This window comes from Gavialis gangeticus, unplaced genomic scaffold (assembly GCF_001723915.1).
Source record: "Gavialis gangeticus isolate Ggan-Ray unplaced genomic scaffold, GavGan_comp1, whole genome shotgun sequence".
Classification (NCBI taxonomy): Eukaryota; Metazoa; Chordata; order Crocodylia; family Gavialidae; genus Gavialis; species Gavialis gangeticus.
Window position 1 is genome coordinate 71,816,097 of NW_017729034.1, and position 23,587 is coordinate 71,839,683.

The 23,587-nt window shown below is 45.9% G+C and overlaps 1 protein-coding gene across 1 annotated transcript in view; it reads left to right on the plus strand.

Moving 5' to 3' along the window:
- The first annotated feature begins 3,452 nt into the window (after positions 1-3,452).
- The window catches only part of TAGAP (T-cell activation RhoGTPase activating protein), a 129,441-nt gene continuing 109,306 nt past the window's right edge, over positions 3,453-23,587 (plus strand). The window contains exons 1-2 of the mRNA XM_019527353.1: positions 3,453-3,667; positions 21,096-21,181. Coding sequence (XP_019382898.1) covers positions 3,596-3,667; positions 21,096-21,181 — 158 coding nt within the window. The 5' untranslated portion in view covers positions 3,453-3,595. The remainder of the gene's footprint in view (positions 3,668-21,095; positions 21,182-23,587) is intronic.

Below are 23,587 nucleotides of genomic sequence, written 5' to 3' on the forward strand. Positions count from 1 at the left end.
GCCGCACTTCAGGAGGGATGTGGACAACATGGAGAAGGGCCAGAGGAGGGCCACTCGCATGATCAGGGGGACCTGAACCTGTTCAGCCTCCACAAGAGAAGGCTGAGGGGGGATCTAGTGGCCTTTTACAAACTAGTCAGGGGGGACCAGCAGGCTTTGGGGGAGTCCCTGTTCCCCCAAGCACTACCAGGAGTGACTAGAAATAACAGTAACAAGCTGGCAGAGGGTAGATTTAGGCTAGATATCAGGATGGGCTACTTCACTGTCAGGGCAGGTAGGATCTGGAACCAACTTCCAAGAGAAGTGGTGCTGGCTCCTACCTTGGGAGTCTTTAAGAGGAGGCTGGATGAACACCTTGCTGGGGTCGTTTGACCCCTTTACTCTTTCCTGCCATGGCAGGGGGTCGGACTCGATGATCTGCTCAGGTCCCTTCCAACCCTACCAACTATGAAACTATAAAACTATATGTGTATATTTGAAAAGGCCAGGTTTGTTCCAGGCCTATCCAGAGGATTAAGAGACCTGAAGAGAAGGGTACTGGACTGGGGAAAGACCTGGCAGAGAGAACTCCAGGGTGTACTGGGCAGAAATAAGTCCAACAGGGACACATAACAAGGCTTAAAGAATACTAGGCAGAGAGGCCAAACCCAAGAAGTGAAGAACTAAGAGACCCAGCAAAATCCCAGACTAGAAGAGGGCTGTACCCTGTCAGCTAGACCCTCCGTCTTCAGACCTGCCCACTGATAACAGCAAGATGTGGCAAGTGAGTTAAGCAGGAACATCTATTGGGAACGGAAGACAAGAGCTATACATGAAGCACAAATGACATTGCACCCAGAGCTTGGGAATAGTTATGAGTGGCTACAGAGACAAAGTATTCTGCTGCCTACAAAAGATTGTGCCTCTCTGAACCAGTTAATGTCTAAGATGCCACCCTGCCCTATCTTTGGCGTGACTTGAAATGAACGTGGCTAACCACGTCTGAGAAAATAGTACATATTATTCTGCCAGTTATTCAAATTTGTGGAGGGCAGATAGGAGCACAATTAGGTTATATTAAAACTTTGTTTAATAAAAGACAACACTTGCCAAGAAAGTAAATGGCAAATAATAGTTTGTATACCCGGATCTAGGTCAGAAATCACCAAGCTCAATACATCACAGTTATGGAATACAAGGGGCTGTCATATCTTGAGTAATTGTTAATATGTCAAATCATCTCTTTTACTTTAGCATTTCCCTGTCACTCAACATGTTCAAATGGGAGCAGACTATTATTGAACAATTATTTTTATTGTCGTGTAAATCATTGTAACTAGGGCTTAGTGCAGACCTTCTCTGAGTAATGACGGTTTCCTCCAGTATGGTTTTCAGAGGATCCTTTCTCACTGGTATTCCCTGAGCATATTTTGGGGCCTGAATCTCCAGTGCCTCGTACTTTCCACTCATGTAAAGTGGTTGTAAAACATGAACCCATTACAGCATTTGTACACACTCTGAAGCCATGTTGCACGTGTACAGGTAGTGAAACAAGGTACAAAACCAGGGGTGAATGAGGCCCTTTATGCTTTTGTGGGAACTTCAGATCCAAAACTCCTTTTGAAACACATGGAATTCTTTCTTTTGACTTCCACAGGAAATGGGTGGGCTTGTATCACCCTTGTCCCACATGCTGGATTGGAAGGTGGGAGTGGTTTAGAAATAAGTTATAAAACCTCTCTGTTCCAGATCACTGAAGTGGGAGCAGTCTAGGTGATGGACACTGGATCTCAACATGGTGCCTGTATATACATGACAAGAGCTACAAGTGTAAGCAGGACTGGGCTGCCTCCCTACGAAGAGTCTCAAAGGTGAGACATATCAGTGAGGAACTGTACTGTGATGCAATAAACTCCAGACCAGTTTGCTACCACATGCAGCATCTGCACATGCACCAGGGACAGCAGCAAATTGAGCTGGGGCTGAGCAGGCCCAAGCTGGTAGGGGGCACAGGGGTCAGCCCCGGGGTCTGGGTGGCAGCGCCAGGTGGCAGAGGGGCTGGCTGGGGCATGAGGGTGCTGAAGTGCAGAGCTGTGTGGCTAGCTGGCAGGCAGTCCCCACACTTTAGCACCTTTGTGCCCCAGACAGCCCCAGTCACTGTCTGCATGTGCATTTCAGTGCAGTTACTTACTCCACCATAAGATAGTTCTGTCCCCAATAGTACTATCTTATGGCAGTATTAATTAATTTACTGCACCCTAATACCATGTAGATGGTGACCCTTGACTGCAGAGCAAATTAGTCTATTCTGCAGTAAAGTGCATGTCTAGATGTATCCACTTTGGCTTAGTTTGTGTTGCAATTCCAAAGGCATCCAGAAGCCCGGGGTGGCATGGGGTCAGTGGTGACTTCCTGCTGCTGCCCTGCCAACAGCAGGATTGCATGGCTACAGAGGCAGCTGTTATTCCTCACCGCCCCCCAGATCAGTACCTGGGGCTGCTGCTCCAGTTGCCCCACCCTAGTTATGCTACTATAACAGATACATTTTTCAGAACAAATACAAGGGCCTTCACTGCAACTTCCCATTGACAGGCTGTCTACATTCAAATGAATAAATAAGCAATGAATTAGTAAGTGTAGAAGACATACCTGTGTATATGAACCTGCTACAAAAGTAAAACCATGGGTAAAAAAACAACATAAATTGGATTCAGTTTTGGTCCACTTTTATTGCAAATATTTCAAGTATTTCTGACTCTTACACACTTTGCAGTGTAGAGGAGCCTTCTTAATTTTAGACTTCATTTCTCATGAAAAAAAATCATTCAATACACTGGAAAATAAATAAGATACATGAAAAAGGGCCAATCCAGTTGCTATTCAAGTCAATTAGAATGTTCCCATTTACTTCAATGGAATGAAGATTTTGCCCATAATTATCTTTTACCTTCCATTGCCTTCTTATTCTCACATCTGTCATTGCTTTCTGTGGGAAATCTAATTTGAACTGGAAGTTCTTCAGGAACTTTTCAATTGCATTAATCTGTACATCTCTTGTACTGTATGAATTAAATACAATTACTAAGGAAGCAAATAGAATAGTAAGAATCTGTCCTTTAAATTCTCGCCTGTAAATGCACTAATTAAGGATTTCTAATGGACCCTTTGTATGTAACTAGGTAGGTGCCAACCAGCTGATGAGTGCCCCATTTTCCTCCAAACTTCATTCAGAGCGTTTTTGCTGATTTTCAGACTCTTGTCTCAGGCAGTAGCATACAGCAGAAAGCTGCTCAAAGAGGCTTCCTGGCAAATTCTTATCATTGTTCAGTATCATTGCAGCCTCAAAGGGCTTCAGACTAGCCTAGTTTATCATATGAACATAGCTAGTTTATAATGTTTCTATTATTGCTGTTAGCATCCTCAGCTGGTCACTTGGACTTTGTAACCAGTTGCCAGAGTAGCTCCTCCTACTGTGTTTGTGTGTGCTCACAGCTTGGTACAGTATCTCCTGCTCATTCACACTGAATGGAATGGTTAGTCCAGTGTCCTCTCTCCTATTCCGGCTTTTATACACACTTGTAAACTCAGTTCCTATTATAGTTGGATCAGCAGTACTATGTCTGGGCCACAGTGGCAAAGAGAAGTGCGAAGGGGAAGCTATGATGGCAATACTACTACAAAGAATCCGGTGAGTACTAGAAATTCTGTACTGAAATGCATGCACTATGCATCTTACACAGAAGGATGTCAGATCAAAAGAAGAAAGGGAAAGAAATGTATGTAAAAAACATATATCTGAGCATGAAAGTGCTGTGCCAGTTTCAAAGCAAATTTAGATACTATATAGCTATCTATAGATACCAATACTTGCTATAGAATAAAAGTTGCTGAGTTACATATGATGTTTCAGATATTATTTTGATTGTTTTCCTTTAATGATAACATGCAGCAGCCAAGGTTTTAGTGTAGTAATAAGCTTTGGTAACGTTCCTGACTATAATTTTGTACTATTGGGCTCATCATTGTTACATAGATACGACAGAGTTAGGCTCTGGATACCATGCTACAAAGCCTTCTTTTATTCAGAAGGAAGAAAGCCACAGAGGTCAAGTGTTTAGCATGCTTTGGCCTGACAAATGTATAATCACCCTCTACTTCATAGAAAATAAGAGGCTTTAGTGTATAGAATGTAAAGATTATGTTTGTTAATGCCTTTACAAATATCCTAAATTTACAGGACAAGCAGAAAGACCAGCTTATAGGTTAAGAGTTCCATGACAAATAAAAAATAAAAAACCCCTATCCATCCAGACACACACAATAGTTAGTGTAGAACAGAGAGGGGGGAATCAGAATAGAGGAGAAGGTTTAGATCATGTTGGTAGATGGAATAAAACTCTTGATTATGTTTAACCTTGTGAGGTACCATTAGCACAGCACAGCACAGCACCATTGGGGAGTCTGATCTGAGATCAGGAGCAGACCATGAATGCCCAGCCTGTGTCTCAGCTGCAGCATGAGCAGCACTCAGCAGGGGCAGGGAGCCTACAATATAGATCCATAGATTTTAAGGCCAGAAGGGACCATTAGATCATCAAAGTGAGGAGGCTGTTGGGAAAACAAAAAGACAATCGCCAGGGACAAGTCTGTGCACTAAACCATGACGTTTCATCAGATCTAAGCATCATGTATACAATCCTGGATCAACAGATTTGTCAGCTTTTAAAAATATGCTTTTGCTTTTCTCCAGAAAATCCCAAATTCAGGAGTGTGTTAGTGGCAGTGAGCACAGATAAGGATAAGGACATGAAGACCTGTATATTATAAAAACAAGTATCTGCAGTTCCAGATCTGACAATGAAAACTAGAAAGTAAATTTTACATGTTGTCTGATCAGGCTTCTTGCTGCTGCTGAGACGTAAGACTAGGAACACCACAGGCAGACATGAAAATACGTTAGAATAATGACTCAAGGCACCCCTCAGAAAATGCTAGTTCTTAATTTTCACGCTTTTTTTTCACTACAGAAAAATAGAGCAATTCTTTCCAAGTTCTTTATAAGAGACCACAACAGGGCAGAAGAGTTTTAACACTATGAAATCGTATTTGAAAACTTTGGTTTTGTACTGTGAATATTTGCCCACCTAACAACATTACTGTTGTTTGACATCCTGCAGTACCCCTGAAAGGATCTCAAGGCACCCCAGGGTGCTCTGGCACCCTGATTTAGATTCACTGCAATAGACAACCCATTTACATTGGTAGAATGAGTTTCTCTGCTTTAAACAAAAAGCTGACAGATGACACAAATGCATTGTAATTGTTGCACTGATTTAATCCTAAAATCCAGGGTAAAATTACCCCAGGAAAGATCTGAAGTAAAAATTCACCAGCTTAGGTGTATCCTTATAGATGTTATCTGTGCAGACAGTGAACAAGCCTATGGTTTCAGTGGTGTTATAGCAGTGTGAAACTAGAAGAACACAGCGAATTAAGCCCTTCATTTTATTTACATTTATTTCTTTCCAGCATTGAGACCTAAAATGACATTAGATCCTCTACAAATGTTCAGGAGAAGATAACAGTCGGTATGATATTACATTTGTAAGAGACAAGTAGGATTTGTTACCATTCCAGTCCTGTTCACTCCTATGAGCAGGAGATCTCCTGCTAGTATAAATCCACTGACTTCACTGGAGCTGGATCAATTTACAGCAAGCAAGAATCTGGACCCAAGTGCCCTGCATTCATGGCACTGTGAGAGAGAACAGGAGGAAAGTATGTGGGAATGAGCAATCCCAATACAAGACAAACTCCTGCAGTAATGTATTACTCCTGAGACCTTAAGTCATGTAGAAGGCAGGGCAAATATGCACTTTATAGACTAAATAATAGAGAGAGAGCATAAGCTTTTGTGAACTTGCGTTCACTTCATCAGATGCTGTGGAAGGACAATACAGAGCAGTGTATAAAGCAGCCTGAGTGACTGGAATACAAAAGTTTGTAAGGGAGGAGGGAGAGAAAGGGGGACAGTGTTGGGAGAGACAAACAAATGACAAACCCATAGGAGCAAAGGGGTCACAAAAGCTAACCCAGGTAATGGGATAATAATCCATAGTCCCTGCTTAAACCAGATTTAACACAATCCAGTCCATGAATTATTTCTTGTTCCACAACTTCCCATTCAAACTGGTTTTTAAAATGTTGCTGCCTGAAAACAGCAATCCTGAGGTCAGCAATGGAACATTCAGGGAGGTTGAAGTGCCCTGCCACAGGCTTTTGTGTCTTTCTGCAGCTGATGTCAGATCAGTGTTCATTCATTCTTGCATGTAAAAATTGCCCTGTCTATCCAATGTAGACAAAAGAGGGGCACTGTCTGTAAGCAAGTGATACATTGGTAGAGTTTCAGGTGAATGAACCTTGGATGTTGTACTCCTTGTTATTCAGGCTAGCAGTGATATGGTCTGAAATGATGTGGGGGCACAGAAGGCATCTGGGTCCATTGCAAGGCCTGGTGTTAGGGACCAGAGTGTGGGTGGTCTGGCTTAATAGTTAGGCACCTGAAACATAGGTGCAGTCTAGCTTGATTCCTAGGAGCTGAGGGTACAGATGGGTCTGGTGACAGAATTGGAACCAAGAGCCATGGCTGAAATTAAGACAGACTGAAGTCAAAAGCTGAAGCTAGAGACAGGGTAACCCCAGAGTTAACCAGGATCAGAAACCAAAAGTCATAGACGGATATCTAACCAGATTCAAGAGCAGAAGACCAGAATCAAGGGGTGCCAAGTGTCCTCCCAGAATCAAAACCAGGAATCAAAACCAGAGAAACAGCAAGGAAGCACACAAAGTCAGAAGCAAGAGCCCTTGGCCTTGGCCTTGGCCTTTGATACTGCCAACTGGGCCTGGCTGTTAAGGGTTGATGATGGTGGGGCTTGCTACCTGTGGCCTCAGGGGATTGGCTTCCCTGATTACGTCAGCCCAGCTGGAACCAGAGCATTGCTCTGGGCTTATTGGGATGAATTTCCCCAATCTTCTGATTGTGACCAGCTAGGTCCAGGGTTCTGGTCTGGCCTCATTGCACATGGTGCCTCAGTGAGAATGAGAATTAGGTAGTCTGTTGCTTGAAATACAAACCATCCCCAACCTTGAAAGATGTAAGCCAGGAGAGGTTTGTCCTCCATGGCTACCTTGAGGTGGCCATCCTTTCCCAGGTGGGGTTGGAGGTCATTAAAAGATATGTCTAACGTATTCAAGCAGAGGGATTCTGTTGTCCTTGACCCAGGGCTGGTACTGCAGCAGATGAAAGCAAGGTCCAAGTCTGGCTTTGTTGATCTGAATGGCCATGGTCTCAGGATTGTGTTGCAATTGTAGGAATCCTTGTTCCAGATCTGAAAGGTGTTCATCCCAGTCAGTAGAATCAGAGGAAATATGGTTGGAGATATGGTTGTAACCGAGTTGGCTGTAGATGATTAATCTAGTGGTGTGTGAGGTACGCCAGGGGAATGAGAGGGCAAATTCAGAGGGAACTGACTTTAAGGTCTGTCATAAAAATGTTGGCATATTAGTAATTTATACATATACCTTTCTGTCCTGCAACGCACCGGAGATCCACTGCTTTGGAGCAGATGAATTGAGTCTGCTCCACAAGTGAGCTGATGCGAACTGCACTGTCCATGTGCAGTTGTACAAGTGGCGAACTGCGCACCAGCACACAGAAAATGGCAGCAATGTGCTTTTGAACTAAAACACCTCCAATGTGTTTTAGTTCAAAAGTGTGCCGCCGCCATTTTCTCAGTGCTGACACACATTTTGCTACTTGTACAACTGCAAGCAACCCAGCAAAGCTCCCCACGCTGAGGCATTTGCATGTGTAAAAATGCCCATTGTGCCCATAGTAGTCCCTTTTGTTTGTGGGTAGAGGGAATACCCAGATCTCAATCAGTTGTATGTGAGGACCGAGTGGGAGAGTAACAGAAACAAAGGCAGTTTTCTCATCAGGGGAAGTGTTCCTTATGGTTTGTAATCTATCCTCATGGGGAGATGTTGGGGTATAGAGACATGACATCCATGGTAAATAATATAAGATTTGCTGGAAGCTGGTCAACGGAGCCCAGTTTCTTTCAGAAATCAGTCAAAGCAGGGACTGTTTCATTGCTAAAGGGATAAAATAGGGCCTAGCCAGGGCCACTCCTTCCTGTAAGCACTTATGAAGGCCACAAAACATGCAACACGCTGAGGGCATTATGCCATTTCAAAGAGAGGAACCAGCCAGACTCTAGCCAACAAAATCTGCTAAGACATCACTGATCTTGAGTGAATTCTGGACAATTCAGACTGGGTTTTCCCTACCTTGGGCTGAGTACCTCTTTTTCAATCCCCACTCCCTCAAAGATGCCCTCAACCTCACTCTGCTCCTGCCCCTCTTTACTTAATACTTCCCTATTCTGTTCCCCTCACTCCCCTTCCCTTCTCTTCTTCAACTTAGCTTAAGTTCTCATTAAGTAACCAAAACAAAATGTCACAGAACAACATCTGACCCAGGGCTGGATCTGGGGGGAGTGGGAAAGGGGAAGGCGCAGTGGTGCAGCTGTACACCCCTTTGATTCCTGCTCCACCCAAACTTTAAAACTAACTGCCTGGAAGGGGCAGTAGCATTTCTAGTCATTTAGTACCAAGAGACCCCATTAACTTCTGTTATCTCCCTGCTTCCTGTTAATCTCTCTTCACTCCATCAGTGTTAACAATCCTCTTTCCTTTTTAATGAGTTTAATTTTTCGTTATTCAAACTATCCTTTCTGCAATGTTGCTATCTGTTAGCTCTTCCTGATAATGTCTCTCTTCTATTTCACAGCCCTGCAGACAGTTTTAGCTTTAGCTAAAAACCTTAACTCAGGAGTGGTACATTAACTCAGGTTTATAAATGATTGACAGGAAAGTATTGGAAGCATTGTCAAGACACTCAAGAATGACAGATTTTGTTTGATGAATCTGAATAACTGATGTACCTTTAGCTGTAACAAACTAAAGCACTAATAATACAATATCCTGTGACTTTTTGCCCAGTTTGTTGTGCTTTTTTAAACTGTATATATGTACTCATTGGCTAGAGTACATTCCAATAATTATAGGTGTTTTTTCTTTTGATCTTAAACTGAATTATATAGTGCTAGCCTCCTGCCATATTAGTAAAACTTCTAGTTTGTCTTTAATTGGAGAAAACAAGTGTTGTGTTATATGTGATGATGTGCCACACCATCTATACCCCTCTTTTCAAAATCTTAGATCTGCCCATGATCTGACCTGCTGCTTGACGCTGGCCATAGACTTCAACTGCACTACACTCTGGAGTGAAAATAGGCTGGTTTCTAGTAGAGAAGCCATATCCCAACCCCCTCCTGCCCCAGCAATGCTCAGTAATGGCCTGAGCACAACTGAAGAGACAACTGTAAAGGAAACATTTATAGCAGGAACTCTTCATTGAATCTGAACTTAGGAGGTAGCAAGGGCTAACTCTTGATATTTTTTGTTTTGTTTGTATCAGTACAATGCTGTTAATCTTAGCTTACACAGTACAAAAACATTTCAGAGGTTCACATGATCATTAATTTAACCTAGCTGTGCTGTAATTTCCTCAGTGTTTGTACAGCATTAAATACACTGTCAGCTTTTAAATAGCAACAGCATTAGAGTGCTTAATGTTTAACTGCAACAAAACACCAAACCCTGTAGGTCTTGTCTACAATAGCAGGGTGCACACTGATGCACAGGTGACTAAACCTGACTTTTGGCTCTCCACTGCATGGCACCGGGTTAAAAAATGGGAGACGATTTTGACAGCTTCAGAGAGAAACATCTCACTGGATTTCATAGTATCACTTTTTGCTTCCCAATAGTTTAAACAGAGGATAAACAACAAGTCTGATATGGGTAGGAGGTACATGCTATTCATAAAAAAAAGACTTCATAAGTGAAAGCTGGAGTTAAACCCTAGTAATCTTCACTTTGTTACCATGTGATGTTTCTACTTCACCTAATGCATGCAGTTAGATGGCATTTCTTATGCCATCATTTTCCAAGTATAGTTTCCTTTCCCTCGTGCTGCCTTTCCCTCCTTCTTCCCAGCCTTCATCAGCTGCAGTAAAACTAGGCAGGGAAAAGCACAGAAGATCATCCATGCAGTATAAATTGGAAGAAGATTCCAAAAATCTTCAAGCAGGTTCTCTTTGTCCTATCCTGCAGTAGAAGGCACAGCTCATTCTGACAATCAGTCACACTCAGTGATAGACCTGGACTCTCTCTCAGAACACCCTTGTTTAAAGAAGAGACACTTCCTCAGCCTGACAACAGGTGTTTGTACCCAAAAGCTTGCAAAGAAGAATTTTTCCAACTATTTTAGTTAGTCTAATAAAAGATACCAGGTTTACCCAAAGAACACTTGTTTGTCTTGTTTAAGAAACAGCACTTAATTGCACCACTGCTGGAGGAGCCCAGCAAGCCAGTGCAACTCAGACAGGCAAAATTCTTTCCCTGTTCATAGATTCATAGATGCTAGGGTCAGAAGGGACCTCAACAGATCATCGAGTCCAACCCCCTGCCTGGGCAGGAAAGAGTGCTGGGGTCAGATGACCCTGCCAGATGCTTATCCAGCCTTCTCTTGAAGACCCCCAAGGTAGGGGAGCACCACCTCCCTTGGAAGCCCATTCCAAATTTTGGCCACCCTTACCATGAGGAAGTGTTTCCTGATATCTAACCTAAATCTGCTCTCTGTCAGTTTGTGACCATTGTTCCTTGTTACCCCAAGAGGTGCCCTGGTGAACAGAGCATCTCCAATCCCTTGCTGTTTCCCCCTAATTAACTTGTAGGTGGCTTCCTACACTTTGGGGCAATGGCCTCTTCTGAAGAAGAAATTATTTCCACTGGCCCATCTGGTCTGGATAATTTAATGAGCAGGTAAACTCAAGGTTCAAACAATTTCCCAGCCCCTTTGTGACACTCTTCATCTACCTGCCCATTGCAGGTGGTGGAGTAGCAGTTTCAGAATGCCTGCAGCCCATTGGCAGGCATAGGGCTTCCCCCAGCCCCCCATCATTTTTGACCAGCAATTGGCTAGTACATTATATTTACACCATACCAAGGGACTTAAAACATGAGTGTCCCTGTGTTAAAGCTCATTAACTCATGCTAAGTTCCCTCTGAAAGTCTCAAAGATACCATACTTCAAGCCAGAATCAACTCTGGACTATGCTACCCGGCTCATATTAAGGTAACTTCAGTCTGCTCCACAGAGATAAAATGAACAATTTGCAGTGCTCCTGCATCCCGGGATACACTGCTCAGTACCCCCTCACACACACACACCTCTGCTCTGTGGATGAATTTCCACCTTCCTGAACTCTACTGCCCAGAGGATAGTACTGTTTAAGAGGCAGTGGGGCCCTGCCAGTGCCAGGAGGGGAATTACTCCATGTTCCCAGCACTGCAACCACCCTACCCAATCTGCTGTCCTCCCAGTACAGGGATAGAGCCCACGTGTCGTGGCTCTTGGTCACACCCCTACTCACCAACCCTCTAGTGGCAAGTCAGATCTGTGTAGGCAAGAAATGGTATTAACCCTTAATATGCACCTGCTCATAGCATATTCTAACTTTAACACAAGTTTCTACAGATTTACTATGGTTTAAGTGTACCGTATAACTTTACCCTTAAATTCTTCATTTTGCTTCATTTTTACAATTCCCTGTTTGCCACCTCACCTTTTGGAGTTTTTTTTCCATATAAACTTATTTTGTTCATCATCAAGCACAGTTATACAGCTAGTAATTAAAGGACCTCTCTTTAAAGCTGTACTGCAAATTTCTATCTGCCCCCTCACCTCAGGTAAATGTTTTTGACAGGTTATCTAAAGTATTCATTTTGTTGTGTTTTTGTCACTGTCACTAACCATTGTGGTGGGCCAGTAGGGGGAACTCCTGTGTTGAGCCTCCCACCTCACTACACCCGTCCACCTTCCAGACTCCATGTGTCTCTCCAGGGGCACCTAAGCCCTGGCAGACCCGCTTTCGAGCCCCACCGCAGAGTCCAGGGGTAACATGTAATGCCACCACCCCGAGAAGGGACTGTCTAGATCCTGTGTCCTTGGGGAAACACAGGCCTAATAGTCCTATGGATACTCAACCCAATACAAGAACTTGGGGTACCTCCCCAAGTTGGGGGCCAAAAATAGTCTCCCTTAGTCCGCAGACCCAAGGGGCCTCCTAGGCATAACTAAACCCACCCCTCAATAAGTCTCCTACACCAGTCACAAAGAAGAACTTTATTGCTTCTGACAGGATGAGGTAGAATAGGGTAAGAGGTAGAGCACTTTCAAGGGATTACCATTGAGCAAAACAATCTGGCTGATGTAGCTGTTTGGTATGCAAATGCATCACTGTGAGCTGACTAGCTCTCTAGAAACACTTACAAGTATCATTCAGAAGATAGTAGAGATCTGGCTTGGAGATTTCCAGAAAGAGAGAGTTTCAGATGGATCAGACTCTCTCCCTGTGTCCTGATGCTTGTGTCATGCTGGAAAAATGGCTTCTCTCCTTCTTCTTCTTGGACCAGGCCCTTATATAGCCTTTCTGACCTCAGCAGCCCAGTCCAATAGAAGCCAGCAGTGTTGGCAGCTAGGCAACCAATTTAAAAAGCATCACTGGTTAACTGGGCAGATGAGCAGGGGCTTTTCCCTCCCCCCACTCAGGTGACCAGAGGGACCACACCCTAGGCACCAGGCTTTTGTCACGGTAGGCAGTGAGGAAAATCCCGCTCCCCTCCCTTAGGAATTCAACCCCAGTATCCCAAGCTGACAGGGACAGATTCCTGGAGAGAGACACAGATGGTGGCATTTGTGCCACAACCATGATAGCAAAAGGAATCCCAACAGATTACAGGTCCAGGCTGGTACCTTTTCTGGGCAATTTTGGAAACTGGGGGGAAAAACAGCACACACAAGCCCAACATTCAAAAAAATGTATGGCCAATTTGAAACACCTTAAAGGGGTATGATTTTCAGAAAGTGCTGAGGCACCTACCCTCTGAATATCTGGTCCCTTAAAGTTTCCTCCAAGTGAAAGCCTTGCTTAGCCCCTGCACTTCTGGATGATAGCAAGTTTAGCACAGATGGAATCAAACACTAACAAGTCTCTAACTAAGCACAAAAGAACTGAGATTTCCACAGGTTTATAATTTTGCTGCAGATTTTTCACAGGAACAGCAAAAAACACACATCCTTAAAACCCTCCCCAAGCTTAATTTGAAGGCCTTGCATCAGGCCATGGGTACCCTAGAGTTTCATAAGTGTATGCAATGTTTTTTTAATCGTACCCAAAATCTCATTTCTTTAATAATATTCTTGGAAGTGGCTGAATCATTTTTGCTAAAAGTTTCCAAATATAGTCAGCCTTAGATAGGGACCTTCAGCCTGACATACAAAATTTCACCTCAAACAGTTGAAGTTTGCCTAAGCTATAAATTACTGAAAGCGGGTCTTATAATGGGAAATGTCAGGCAACCCAACCTGTAGGTGGCAATACTAACTCACTGTATAATACTTGTAAAATGTTTTTATGCTTTTGAAAAATGGCCCCAGCCAGCCAGATAAATTCAAAGTACTATTACTAATATTAATCCCTAAACAGTGTTGAATACTAGCTGAAAAAGCAATCAAGTTGGTTGTACATTGTCCATCTTAAAGGACTAATGCTAAGCTAGATATTTTCTTGACAGACAACTTCAAAACTAGTAACAATAGCAGCTTCTCAGAAGTCCATCAACTACTTAGCGTGTAATCAAGCCAGGGGTGTGGTACTGGCATGACTGCCTGTTTTGCTCCTAGACCTTAGCAGCCACTAAGAAGTTAGCTTCCAGTGTGCAGTAAGAAGGGACTTTGCTGTAAATTACCTACAAGTCACATTGTTTAAAGGAGAAAGGTGGGATTGCTGCTAGAATATTCAACTTCTGTGTTGTCAGTTTACCTTTGTACATCAATCCTGAGCCATCTCCATGGCTCAAGCCCTACAACACTCCAGACTTAATTCTGTCCAGAGCCCAATTCTGTAGCTTGAGCACAACCTTAAGGATGAAAAAAATTAATGTTTTTTTCATAAAGTTATAACAAAATTACTGTAAGCATTTTACAAGAAATAAAAAGGCAAGATAAGTTGAAGAGTAGAGGGTATCACTGATAAAGCTGATCAGTAAAGGTCCAGAGAGCTGGAAGGTGTTACAGATCTTTCCACTGCTGCGACAGTCTGCCATCTTACTTCCTTTGTACTTAGAAGAACTAGGCCAGAAGAGGAAATTTTCCCCTTAACATATGCTAAATTGGCACATTTGTAAGGTTGGAGGTAAATTTAACACTTTCTCATACACCTCAGATCTATTGGGGCTTTGCTGACCTGACAGTTTTTTCCACCAATTTTTTCTATTGCCAATACCCCTTCAACTGCTTCTGCATTAGCCATATCGAGACTATATGCAGTTTGTTAGACCTAGCAGAAATGAAATCGGTTCTAAACAGTTCAGAGCAAGACTGCTCTACATAATGCTAGGAAGGGCACCAGAGCCCAACAGGACTCCACACAGTGTTGGCAGCCGTGGGGATTTTTTATAAACTAGTTTCACAAGGTTTTAGTTTAGTGTTTTTTAATGGTTTCCACACAGAATAGCTCATTCCAAACCCTGATCTACTTTTATTTGAAATATTTTCCATATATTGGTTTAATTCTCCATCTATCCCAGGACCACACTCTTCCTAAACTTAATCCTCTTTTGCTTAATCATTACATTAGATCCCTGACCTTTTTCATATCGGATTTATTTTTCTCCCTAGGAAAAGAGGCCCCAGGCCAAGCAAAGGGGTAAGCAAGACAAATTTATTCTTGTGTCTTGGCCAGCAGTCAGAATGCTCCTTCAGAAGCTGTTAATGAGCACCCAGCTGGGGTAATTAAGAAAAAATCTATACCTCCAGCAAAACAAGAATATTAAGTTCTTTACACTAGACTAGCTCTTTTGTGCTATTGCGGGAAAGTGAGTACTGTTGTTGTCTCCTATTCCTTTGTGACTAAGTATGTGTCAGGAGTGATGAGCTAACTACATGCCCCACCGGACACAGCAGGAGCCATATTTAACACTTTCCCTGTAAGCAAGGAGTGCTTCCACTGAAGAGAGAATCCATTCCAGTCCTCCTTTAAAGGAGGTCCCTTTGAATAGCATCACATTTCACAATCTCTTTCAGAGCTCCTTAGGGTGCTGACAGATGTGCAGGCCCCTGCTCTAACTCACGGCACTTTGCATAAAGCACCATGAGTTAGAGCACCACCCCCACCCCCCCGCGACCCACCAGATATTCACATGTTGGGCTGGGGCGGGAGGTGGAAATCAAGCCTGCCTATAGGAGCCTGCCTACAGCGGAAGAGCTACTCCTCTCCCCCAGCATTGGTGCTGTCTGCAGGAAGGGAGGGGGAAGAATGATGGGGCCACAGGCTGTGGGGGCGCTCCAATCCATCCACCCTCTAGCTCAGGCCAGGCAAACCCCAACTTGCAGCTTACTCCCCTTTCCTTACTGCAGACAGCACTGATAGCACAACAGATTAACTCTAGGGAACAGAAGTTCCCTAAGACGCTCCAAAGTGGAGCATCTTCATCTGATCCCTCATTTGATGAGGGTTAATTTGTCACACAATCAGCCACTTTAAAAGTGCGCTGCACCTGTACATGTGTTACAGCACAGCTGTGGAGTGTTTTCAGGGGGTAGATCACATGACAAATGTGACTTATCTGTGCCTTTAGTCTCCTGACCTCTCTTCTTACATACAAGTCAAGTAAGGAAGGGAAGAAAACCTTGTTCAGTGTTGTACCACACGTCCTCTGCTCCCCGTAAAAGCAGCAAGAGTTGAGGGAAGTCACGCATTGCAGCAAGTGCTCTCCACGTCACTGACAGACCCAACGCTGTAGAATCATCTGGGAGCAGCAGGAAGGGATGAAACCAGATCACAAGGATGAAAAGGGGAGAGGAAACTACCCAGCGTAGAAATGGTGTTGCTCCCTGCATGCAGCTCAGGAAAGGGGCAGGTGACAGCTGTGCTGTCTCACAGGAGGGCAGGGGCCAGACTGTAAGCAGAATTGTGTTCCTTGGGAATGTAAGCAGCATCGCTTTTCACTTGGCTCAGCACTCCTCCCACAGCAGACATCTTTTTGGCAGCGGAGGGAGGCTGATCCATGGTTCTGCTTCCTCCCTACTTACGCATGCCTGCCTGTGCCCTGCCCACCCATGTGAAGGGAAGAACAGCCTGATGCTGGCTGCTTTTCTCAAACCCTGGCCCCAGGGCTACCCCTGAGGTCTGGTGCTGCACGTAGCTCACGTAGGAGTCAGACGGTATTCTTTGTACCCAATTCACTTCCCAGCATGGGCCTGTGACTGAACCAGTAGAGACAGTTCCAAACAGCACAGCTCAGATCCAACCCTGACATTTCCCAGAATGTGCAGGACTTCAGGTCACAGGTTTTGGTGTGATCCCAAGCTACAACTTGGAATATCTGTCTATTAGTCCTTGGCTCTATGTACCTGGAACAAGCTGTTCGAGGGGGCTGTGAAACAAGAGGCATTAATGAAGAACAATTAGCTTCATAATGGTTCAGGGATGGGAAACAAACCAGTTCTTGGCAGTAGTTTAGAGCTGTTCCTTCTCCATTGCTTCAGTTAAAGCTGTCGAAGTGCAATTCCAGCCACCTGAACCACAAGAGCTCCCACCAGCTTCTGACACTGTTCATATGAATTATGAGAACCAGAAGCAAATAGCTACCAAGATGAGACCCTGCAAGTTAGGAAGGGGTGCTTGGAGTCCAGCAAAGTGTTGCTCAAGTCCAAAAACATTGAGAACCAATGTATTAGTGTTTTACATCATTGACTTTACACAGCAAAATAATTAGACCTGGTTGAAAGTGCACATTCTTACTGACAACAAGACCCTAATGCAGTGCTTCTCAACCAGGCTGCCAGGGTACCCTGAGGAGCCACAGGAAGTGAGAAGGGATAAGCAAATGTAAAGAGATAAAGCAGATAAGTGCAAGGTCAGGCTCTCCCTGCCTGACCTCTCCCTTGCCCCTACTGCTCAGCCCCCACCTGCAGAGAGCTCAGGCTGGGCTGCTTTAGCTCACTCCCAGACCTCAGCCCCCTGGGTCCCTAACCCTGGGCTAGGCTGCTTTCAATGCACTAACCTGCTGATCTCTGGATCCCTGACTGCAGACTATGCTTCCTGACAGTGAATACCCCACCACATTCCCTTCCATGGCCTCCACATCTCCCCCATAGCCACAATCTGGTCCTTCATTTAGCTTAATCAGAACATAACCATGAATGCAATGGGTCTACAACAAACATCCTGCTGATGCTGGGCCAGTACTTCCCTGCAAGCTATAAATCCCCTTTAGCTCTTTCCTAACAGCTGTCTAGGACAGCTTTGATGCTAGTCAGTCCAGCTCCTACATCCATCACACTCAGAAGCCCCTCTTCCTACAGCTGCCAGGGCCTGACTACCTGCTTTGTTTCAGGCACTGGCCTTATATACCTCCAAAGCCCCACCCCTTCCTGTCAGGCAGCTTCCTATCAGGTGGCTCACGCACAAGCAGGTTTTTGTTTTGGCTCAGTAGCCAGCCTGCTCTTCTTTGCTGCAGTTTAGCCCAGCTGGTTCCAGCTCCTTCTTCTGGACTGCCTAGATGTCTATCCTTCAGCTGCTTACTCATGGGCAGCTAGCTCATGGATATTCACTCCCCAGGGGTCGTTGCTGTTCCTGTTGCTTCTGGCCTGCTTACCTTGTAGCAGCTAGCTTTTGCTCAGCTTCTGGCACCACACAGCAAGCTTGGCCTGCTGCTTTCTCCTTAAAGTAACAGGAGCCCCTGGCTCTGTTACAAGTGCCTTGAGTCTGAAAAGGTTGAGAACCACTAGTCAAATAAATCATGTATCTTCGAAGGCTAAGTCATTTGCAGTCTTTCATAAACATTTTGGCAGGACCAGCACAAATACTTTCAAAACTGGGGAGGTTTTCCCCCTAAGTGTTGGTCCTGCAGCAGGCAACAGAAAGAAACCTTTTGATTTCCAAATCCCATCAGTGCTACCTCCCACTGACTTCCAGCTACAAGAAGCAATGCTCATAGGGAGTGTCTATGGGCACTGGAAGGATGCCAGCCTGCTGTTGCTTGTGCTCATTGTACAGCATCCTAGCCTCTGACCAGTTACTCTGGCCCTTGGGACTCAGAGCACTACTTAATGTGCTCATGGAGAATTTAAACTGTCTACACAAGTGCACTTGGGGGAGAAGATATCTCTGTATGTACTTCCCAGGAAGCCAGGGCAGGACCAGACAGTTTGGCTTTCTCTACATGTAGTCAAACCATTAGTTTTCCATCTGCAGTAAACTTCGCTTCCCACAAGTAGCCCCACCCCAAATCAGTACCCTGCACTTCTCTCTGCAGTGACATCACTTAAAAAGTCAGCAGCACCAAAGCCATAGTGAAGCAAGCACAACCATCCCACACCTTGTCATTTCCCCCCCACCACCCACCTTTCTGTTGACCTTGGCTGGATCTGATTTTGTTGCCTGCTATTCTGATGTTGACATCAAAGACTGTTCACATCAGACATCATCTTCTACCTTTATGAGCCTCATGTCAACATTTAAGCACCTGCAAGAGCTGCAGAGTGCCTTGTAAAAACCTCTGCCATGTACATCATTCCTTAAATAAAAGTGCTCCATAGCACAAACTAGCATTCAGGTCACACCTGCAGTGTGTTTTGTCCCTGACAAACAACAGAAGCCCAGATTTTTAAAGGTACTTAAGCACTGAAGGATGCAGGTAGGTGCCTGCTGGATCTTTCAAGTGTCCACATGGAAAAGTGAGCTCATGAATCTTTACAATATATCAGCTGTATCTGTGGTATAGTGTGGACATGTCAGTGTCTGGGCTCATAATTCACATTAATCTCTTTTTTGAAAATCTTGCTAGGTGCCTATCTTCATCTTTAGAAGCCTAAATAGGTTAATAAATCCTGCCCAAGGCCCTTTGCTGTGGAATACCCTGTAATGCTAGGCATCTACTGCTAAGAGGCTCTCAGTCACTTTTCTTCTGCGCTCTCCAGTCTAACAGATTGCTTATGTTGCTGCCAGGCATGTTCTTCAAGTGGGGATGGTGAGGGAATAGACCTCCTTCTGTGGCTCTTCCACTAATGTTTTTGAGCCATTTCCAGTGCTGGTAGTTAACTGAATTGCATACATTTACAACAGAGCTGAATTTGACTCTTTTGGAATACTGTGAAGCTGGCACAGCAGAAATCAAAAGAGTGCTTGCTGAATCCTTTTGGATTAGGCCTACCAAGCTGTTTTACCTGGCCTGCAAGGCTGATAGAGGGACCAGACGTTTGTGGGCAGAGCAAGCAGGGCCCGGCCTGCTGCTGAAATTCAGGGCATGGAGTCCCAATGGGCATGTGTGACAGTGGCGGGGGGGGTGAGTGACAGCTGTGTTAATCTTTACGCTGCTGCTGCCATTCTTGCCTCACTGCCCGGTCCAGATCCAGCCAGGAGGCTACATACTATCCAGATCCAGGCAAAAAGGCGCTCTGCGGTCCAGAGACAGCCCAGGGCTCCAAGTCAATTTGACAGCCCAGTAAAGCTTTTAGTTTATTTTTAACTAGAGAAAGATCAGTGTTGTTTTATACATAATGATGCACTTCAACATCTGCACTCCCCTTTTCAAAATTCTTGAACCGCCCTGGTAAGAATTATTCCATTTAGAAGATGGCATAACTTATTAGTTACCTTTACTCTTCCATGAATGGGCAGATTTGAATATTAAGATTAAGGAACATTTAAGACTTAGGACCATAAGCAGTAATCATTTAATTTTGTCATAACGTTTTCTTCCAACGCATGCTGTATGTGAACAGTCAGGTCTCTGTCCTCCATTGTAGGCTTGTGTAACCCAGGTGGTACTCCAAGAAGTACCCCCCACTCCAATTGAAGGGATCAGAACAGGTGCACAAGCGCTGTGGGAGGTGTAGGGACTCTCCTCCCCCTATAGAGCAGAGCCAGACCACCAATGGGGACTTAACCATATACCTTTTAATGAGAGAACAGTATTGAGAACATAACCAGTATAAACCAAGGGGTATAGGGGACACTACAACACCCAAAGGGGGCAGGATTCAACAAAGGTTAGACACAATTATAGACATTCATCCAGTTAACGAAAGACAGGGTTAACAAAATATAAAACACAAACAGCAGAACAAACAATACTGGTTGGTGAAATATAAAAGGCATAAAATATAAGATGTCAAATAGCAAGGAATATAGGACCTATGTACCTGGAAAAACCCAATGACCCCTTTCCACTGCAACAAGAATTTCTCCACTCACCGCAGCTGGGACTTGAACTCAGATCTCCCACCTGGTAGGCAGAAACACTACCCCACAGGCACCAGTGCTGGCACTATGCCAACTGGCTAGTGGTCTTGGCTTTCCAGGACCCTGGCTTCACATCAAGCTGTCTGGCCTCTGATTGAAGGAGCTGGAAGCAGAGCTGGGAACTCCTCAGGTCGCTGCTCAGATCCTTGCTGGAGCTGGGGAGCCTCTTCTCCTGGCTGCAGCCTCTCGTAGGGGGTCCTGGAGCCCAGTGGGGAGCCTCTCCTGCCGGCCGCACGCTGTGCTGCTGAGGGTCCTACTGCTGCCTGCAGGTCCCACTCCTTCAGGTGCTTCTGGCGCAACTGCTCCCGCCCTGCTGGCCCAGGTCTTGCCAGCTCTTTGAAGCTCCTTCCTTGTGGTCCTTGCTGGTCTCCCCTGAGCTGGCTGCACTGCCCCTTTTATCCCCCTCCAGGTGATCCAAGGGCCAATCAGGGGACATGGAGGGTGAGTATCTAGGGCCTGATTGGTGAGGAAAGGGAATCCCAAGTCCTCCAATCATCTTTTACCCTTTCAAAACCCTGGGCTAAGTCACTGCCAGCCAGCCCATCACATCTGGTAGATGACAATGTTGTCCAGGGGGACAATGGACACTAATAAGCAACTTGATCTTATTTTCCACAGTTCAAGCATCTTGCCCATCATCGAGGCTCAGCCCCTTCGCTTGTATTCAGCAAGGCCTTAAGCAAGCCCAGGTCATCGGCAGTCAGGTACGTGGCTCATTTACAAGATGCATCTGACAGATAAAAAGAACCTAGCAGCAAGGAACCAAGGCAACATAGAGGTCCCTGAATGCAAGCGTAAGGGCTTGTGTACACTATGCCAAAACCCAGGTCCACCACTGAAAAACATCCTTTACCAAGTCATGCCCACTCAGCGAGTGCCACAGGTCACAGAAATGATGCTTTAGATGGGCCCTGAGCCTGTACCCTGAGCTACTATCAGGCTCTGTGTCTTGGCAGTGCTCTTCGGTGCATGCTCTGGGTTGTTCTAAAGTGATTATACACCCTCACTTCCAGCATTTGGTGAACAGAGAGTAGAAGCAAATGGGTGGAGCATGCATCTCAGCAGCAGTCCCAGGTTTGACACTGGGACAGTGCTGGAGACAACCCCTAAATGTCTGAGCACAGGACTAGGACCCAGTCATTCCTTATTCAAGGTCTAGCATTGGTTTCCTTATAGCCTCAGCCAATCAGTTCAGCTCTCTGTGCCTAAGCTTCCCAGTACATAAAAACAGAAGCACATCCATTCTCTGTCTCAGCAATGGCCAACCTACAGTACAGATGCCAAAAGTGACATTAGCAGCTTCTGTGTGCGCCACATGGCAGGTCAGGGAGGGAACAGGCAGCATAGTGACAGATAGGACAGGGAGCAGAAGGCAGAGCAGCAGATCCGGCAGGTAACATAGGCAAGGAAGCAGAAAGCAAAGCAGCAGGGGAAGGATATTAGAGTGGCCCTTTGGAAGGGTACAGGGGTAATTTGTGGAATGCCTGCTAAAACGGTTTGTCCCCACTGATCTATCTCATGGGTTCCTGAAGAGAATTAGCTAGCTAACAATTTCAGATTGCTCTGAAACCCCAAAGCACTAACCACTTATATTGTTTCTTTTCTTCCAACTTTTCATTTTTACAAGGAACTGAGCCCTCGTGACTGCTATTTGTGGTTCAGATTACAGCTTGCTCTGCTAGGTGCTTGATTCCCTATTTACTGAAGTCAATGAGAAACTCCCACTGACCTCTCTGAGGAGTGGGTCAGGCTCTTAGTGAAGCCACTTTATTCATTAAAGAAATTTGTGACAACCAGAGGGCCTCTTCCATTTGAATTGGCAGTTAGGACAGTACAGGGCATTGGCTTTTATTCTACTGAATCACATCTCTGTTCACTCTAAACAGGTCAGGCTGCACTGTATGTTGTGCTTATGTATTGCTATTGGTCTTGCTTATGAGCTTTCTTCAGTAGCTATGAAAAGAACTGTCTAAATAAGGCAGGAGGGACTACCACTAGGAACACCTATTCAGCTACTTCAGGATCCCTCTGCCAGGATCTAGGATCATGTCTACACAGTCAAAGGATTGTGTTAGGGACTGCTGCAATGAGCAAGGCACATGCACCCTACAAGCGCTACACCCCGAAATAAGCATTATGTCACTGACCTAGTGCAGTGCTGGACACCCACCAACATATGTGCCTGAGATTGAGAATGAATTGACACACTTCCAACACCGGGGCTGTGAACCTTCATGGGCCCTGGCCGCATCCCGGCACTACAGATGGCCTCGGTCACGTCCTGCCGGCGGGCCTGGCCAGCACCACCGCAGCCACCGGGCCCACTCAGCCCTCACCGCCAGCCCCAGTCCTGTGCTGCTGCCAGGCCCGGGCCATTTGCAGTGTCAGGATGGGGCCAGGGCCTGCGCAGGGCTTGGTGCTACAGACAGCCCCAGCAGGCAGCTGAGGCTGGGGTGGGCCCAGGCCCCAGCCACGGCAGTGGTGCCAGCTGCCAGCAGGCCTGGCCCCAGCTCTCACCAACACCACAGGCCCCAGGACAGTGTCACTGCCAGGTCGGGGCCATTGGCAGCATCAGGATGGGGCCTGGGCCCAGACGGGCCCGGGGCCATGGACCTGTGTGGGACCAAGCCCCATTCCAGTGCTGTTGAAGGCCCTGGCCATGTGCTGCTGGCAGGCCCTGGCCCTGCGCGGGCCCAGCACCAGCCAGCACCACCACCACCACAGGCTCCAGCCCTGCACGGCTCCAGCCTCAGCCCGGTGCTGCCACCGGCAGCCCCAGCCCTGTGCTGCTGCGGGGCCCAGCCCCGTGCTGCCAGCGGGCCCTGGCCCCAGCTCCAGCTGCAGCCCCATGCTGCACATGGCCAGGCTCCAACCCCAGCCCCATGCTGCTGGGTGGCCCTGGCCCCACAGCCCCAGCCCCTTGCTGCTAGTGGGCACCAGCCTCAGCCACACACTGCCCATGGCCTTGGCCCCAACGGGTGCAGTGCCGGCACCTGCTGTCTTCCCAGAGGCCAGGGCTGGGAGACAGCCAGGGCCAGGGTGTGGAGGCAGCCTCCCAACCGCAGATGGCCCAGGTTTGTGGTAGCTGCTAATAGCCATGGAGCCTGTGC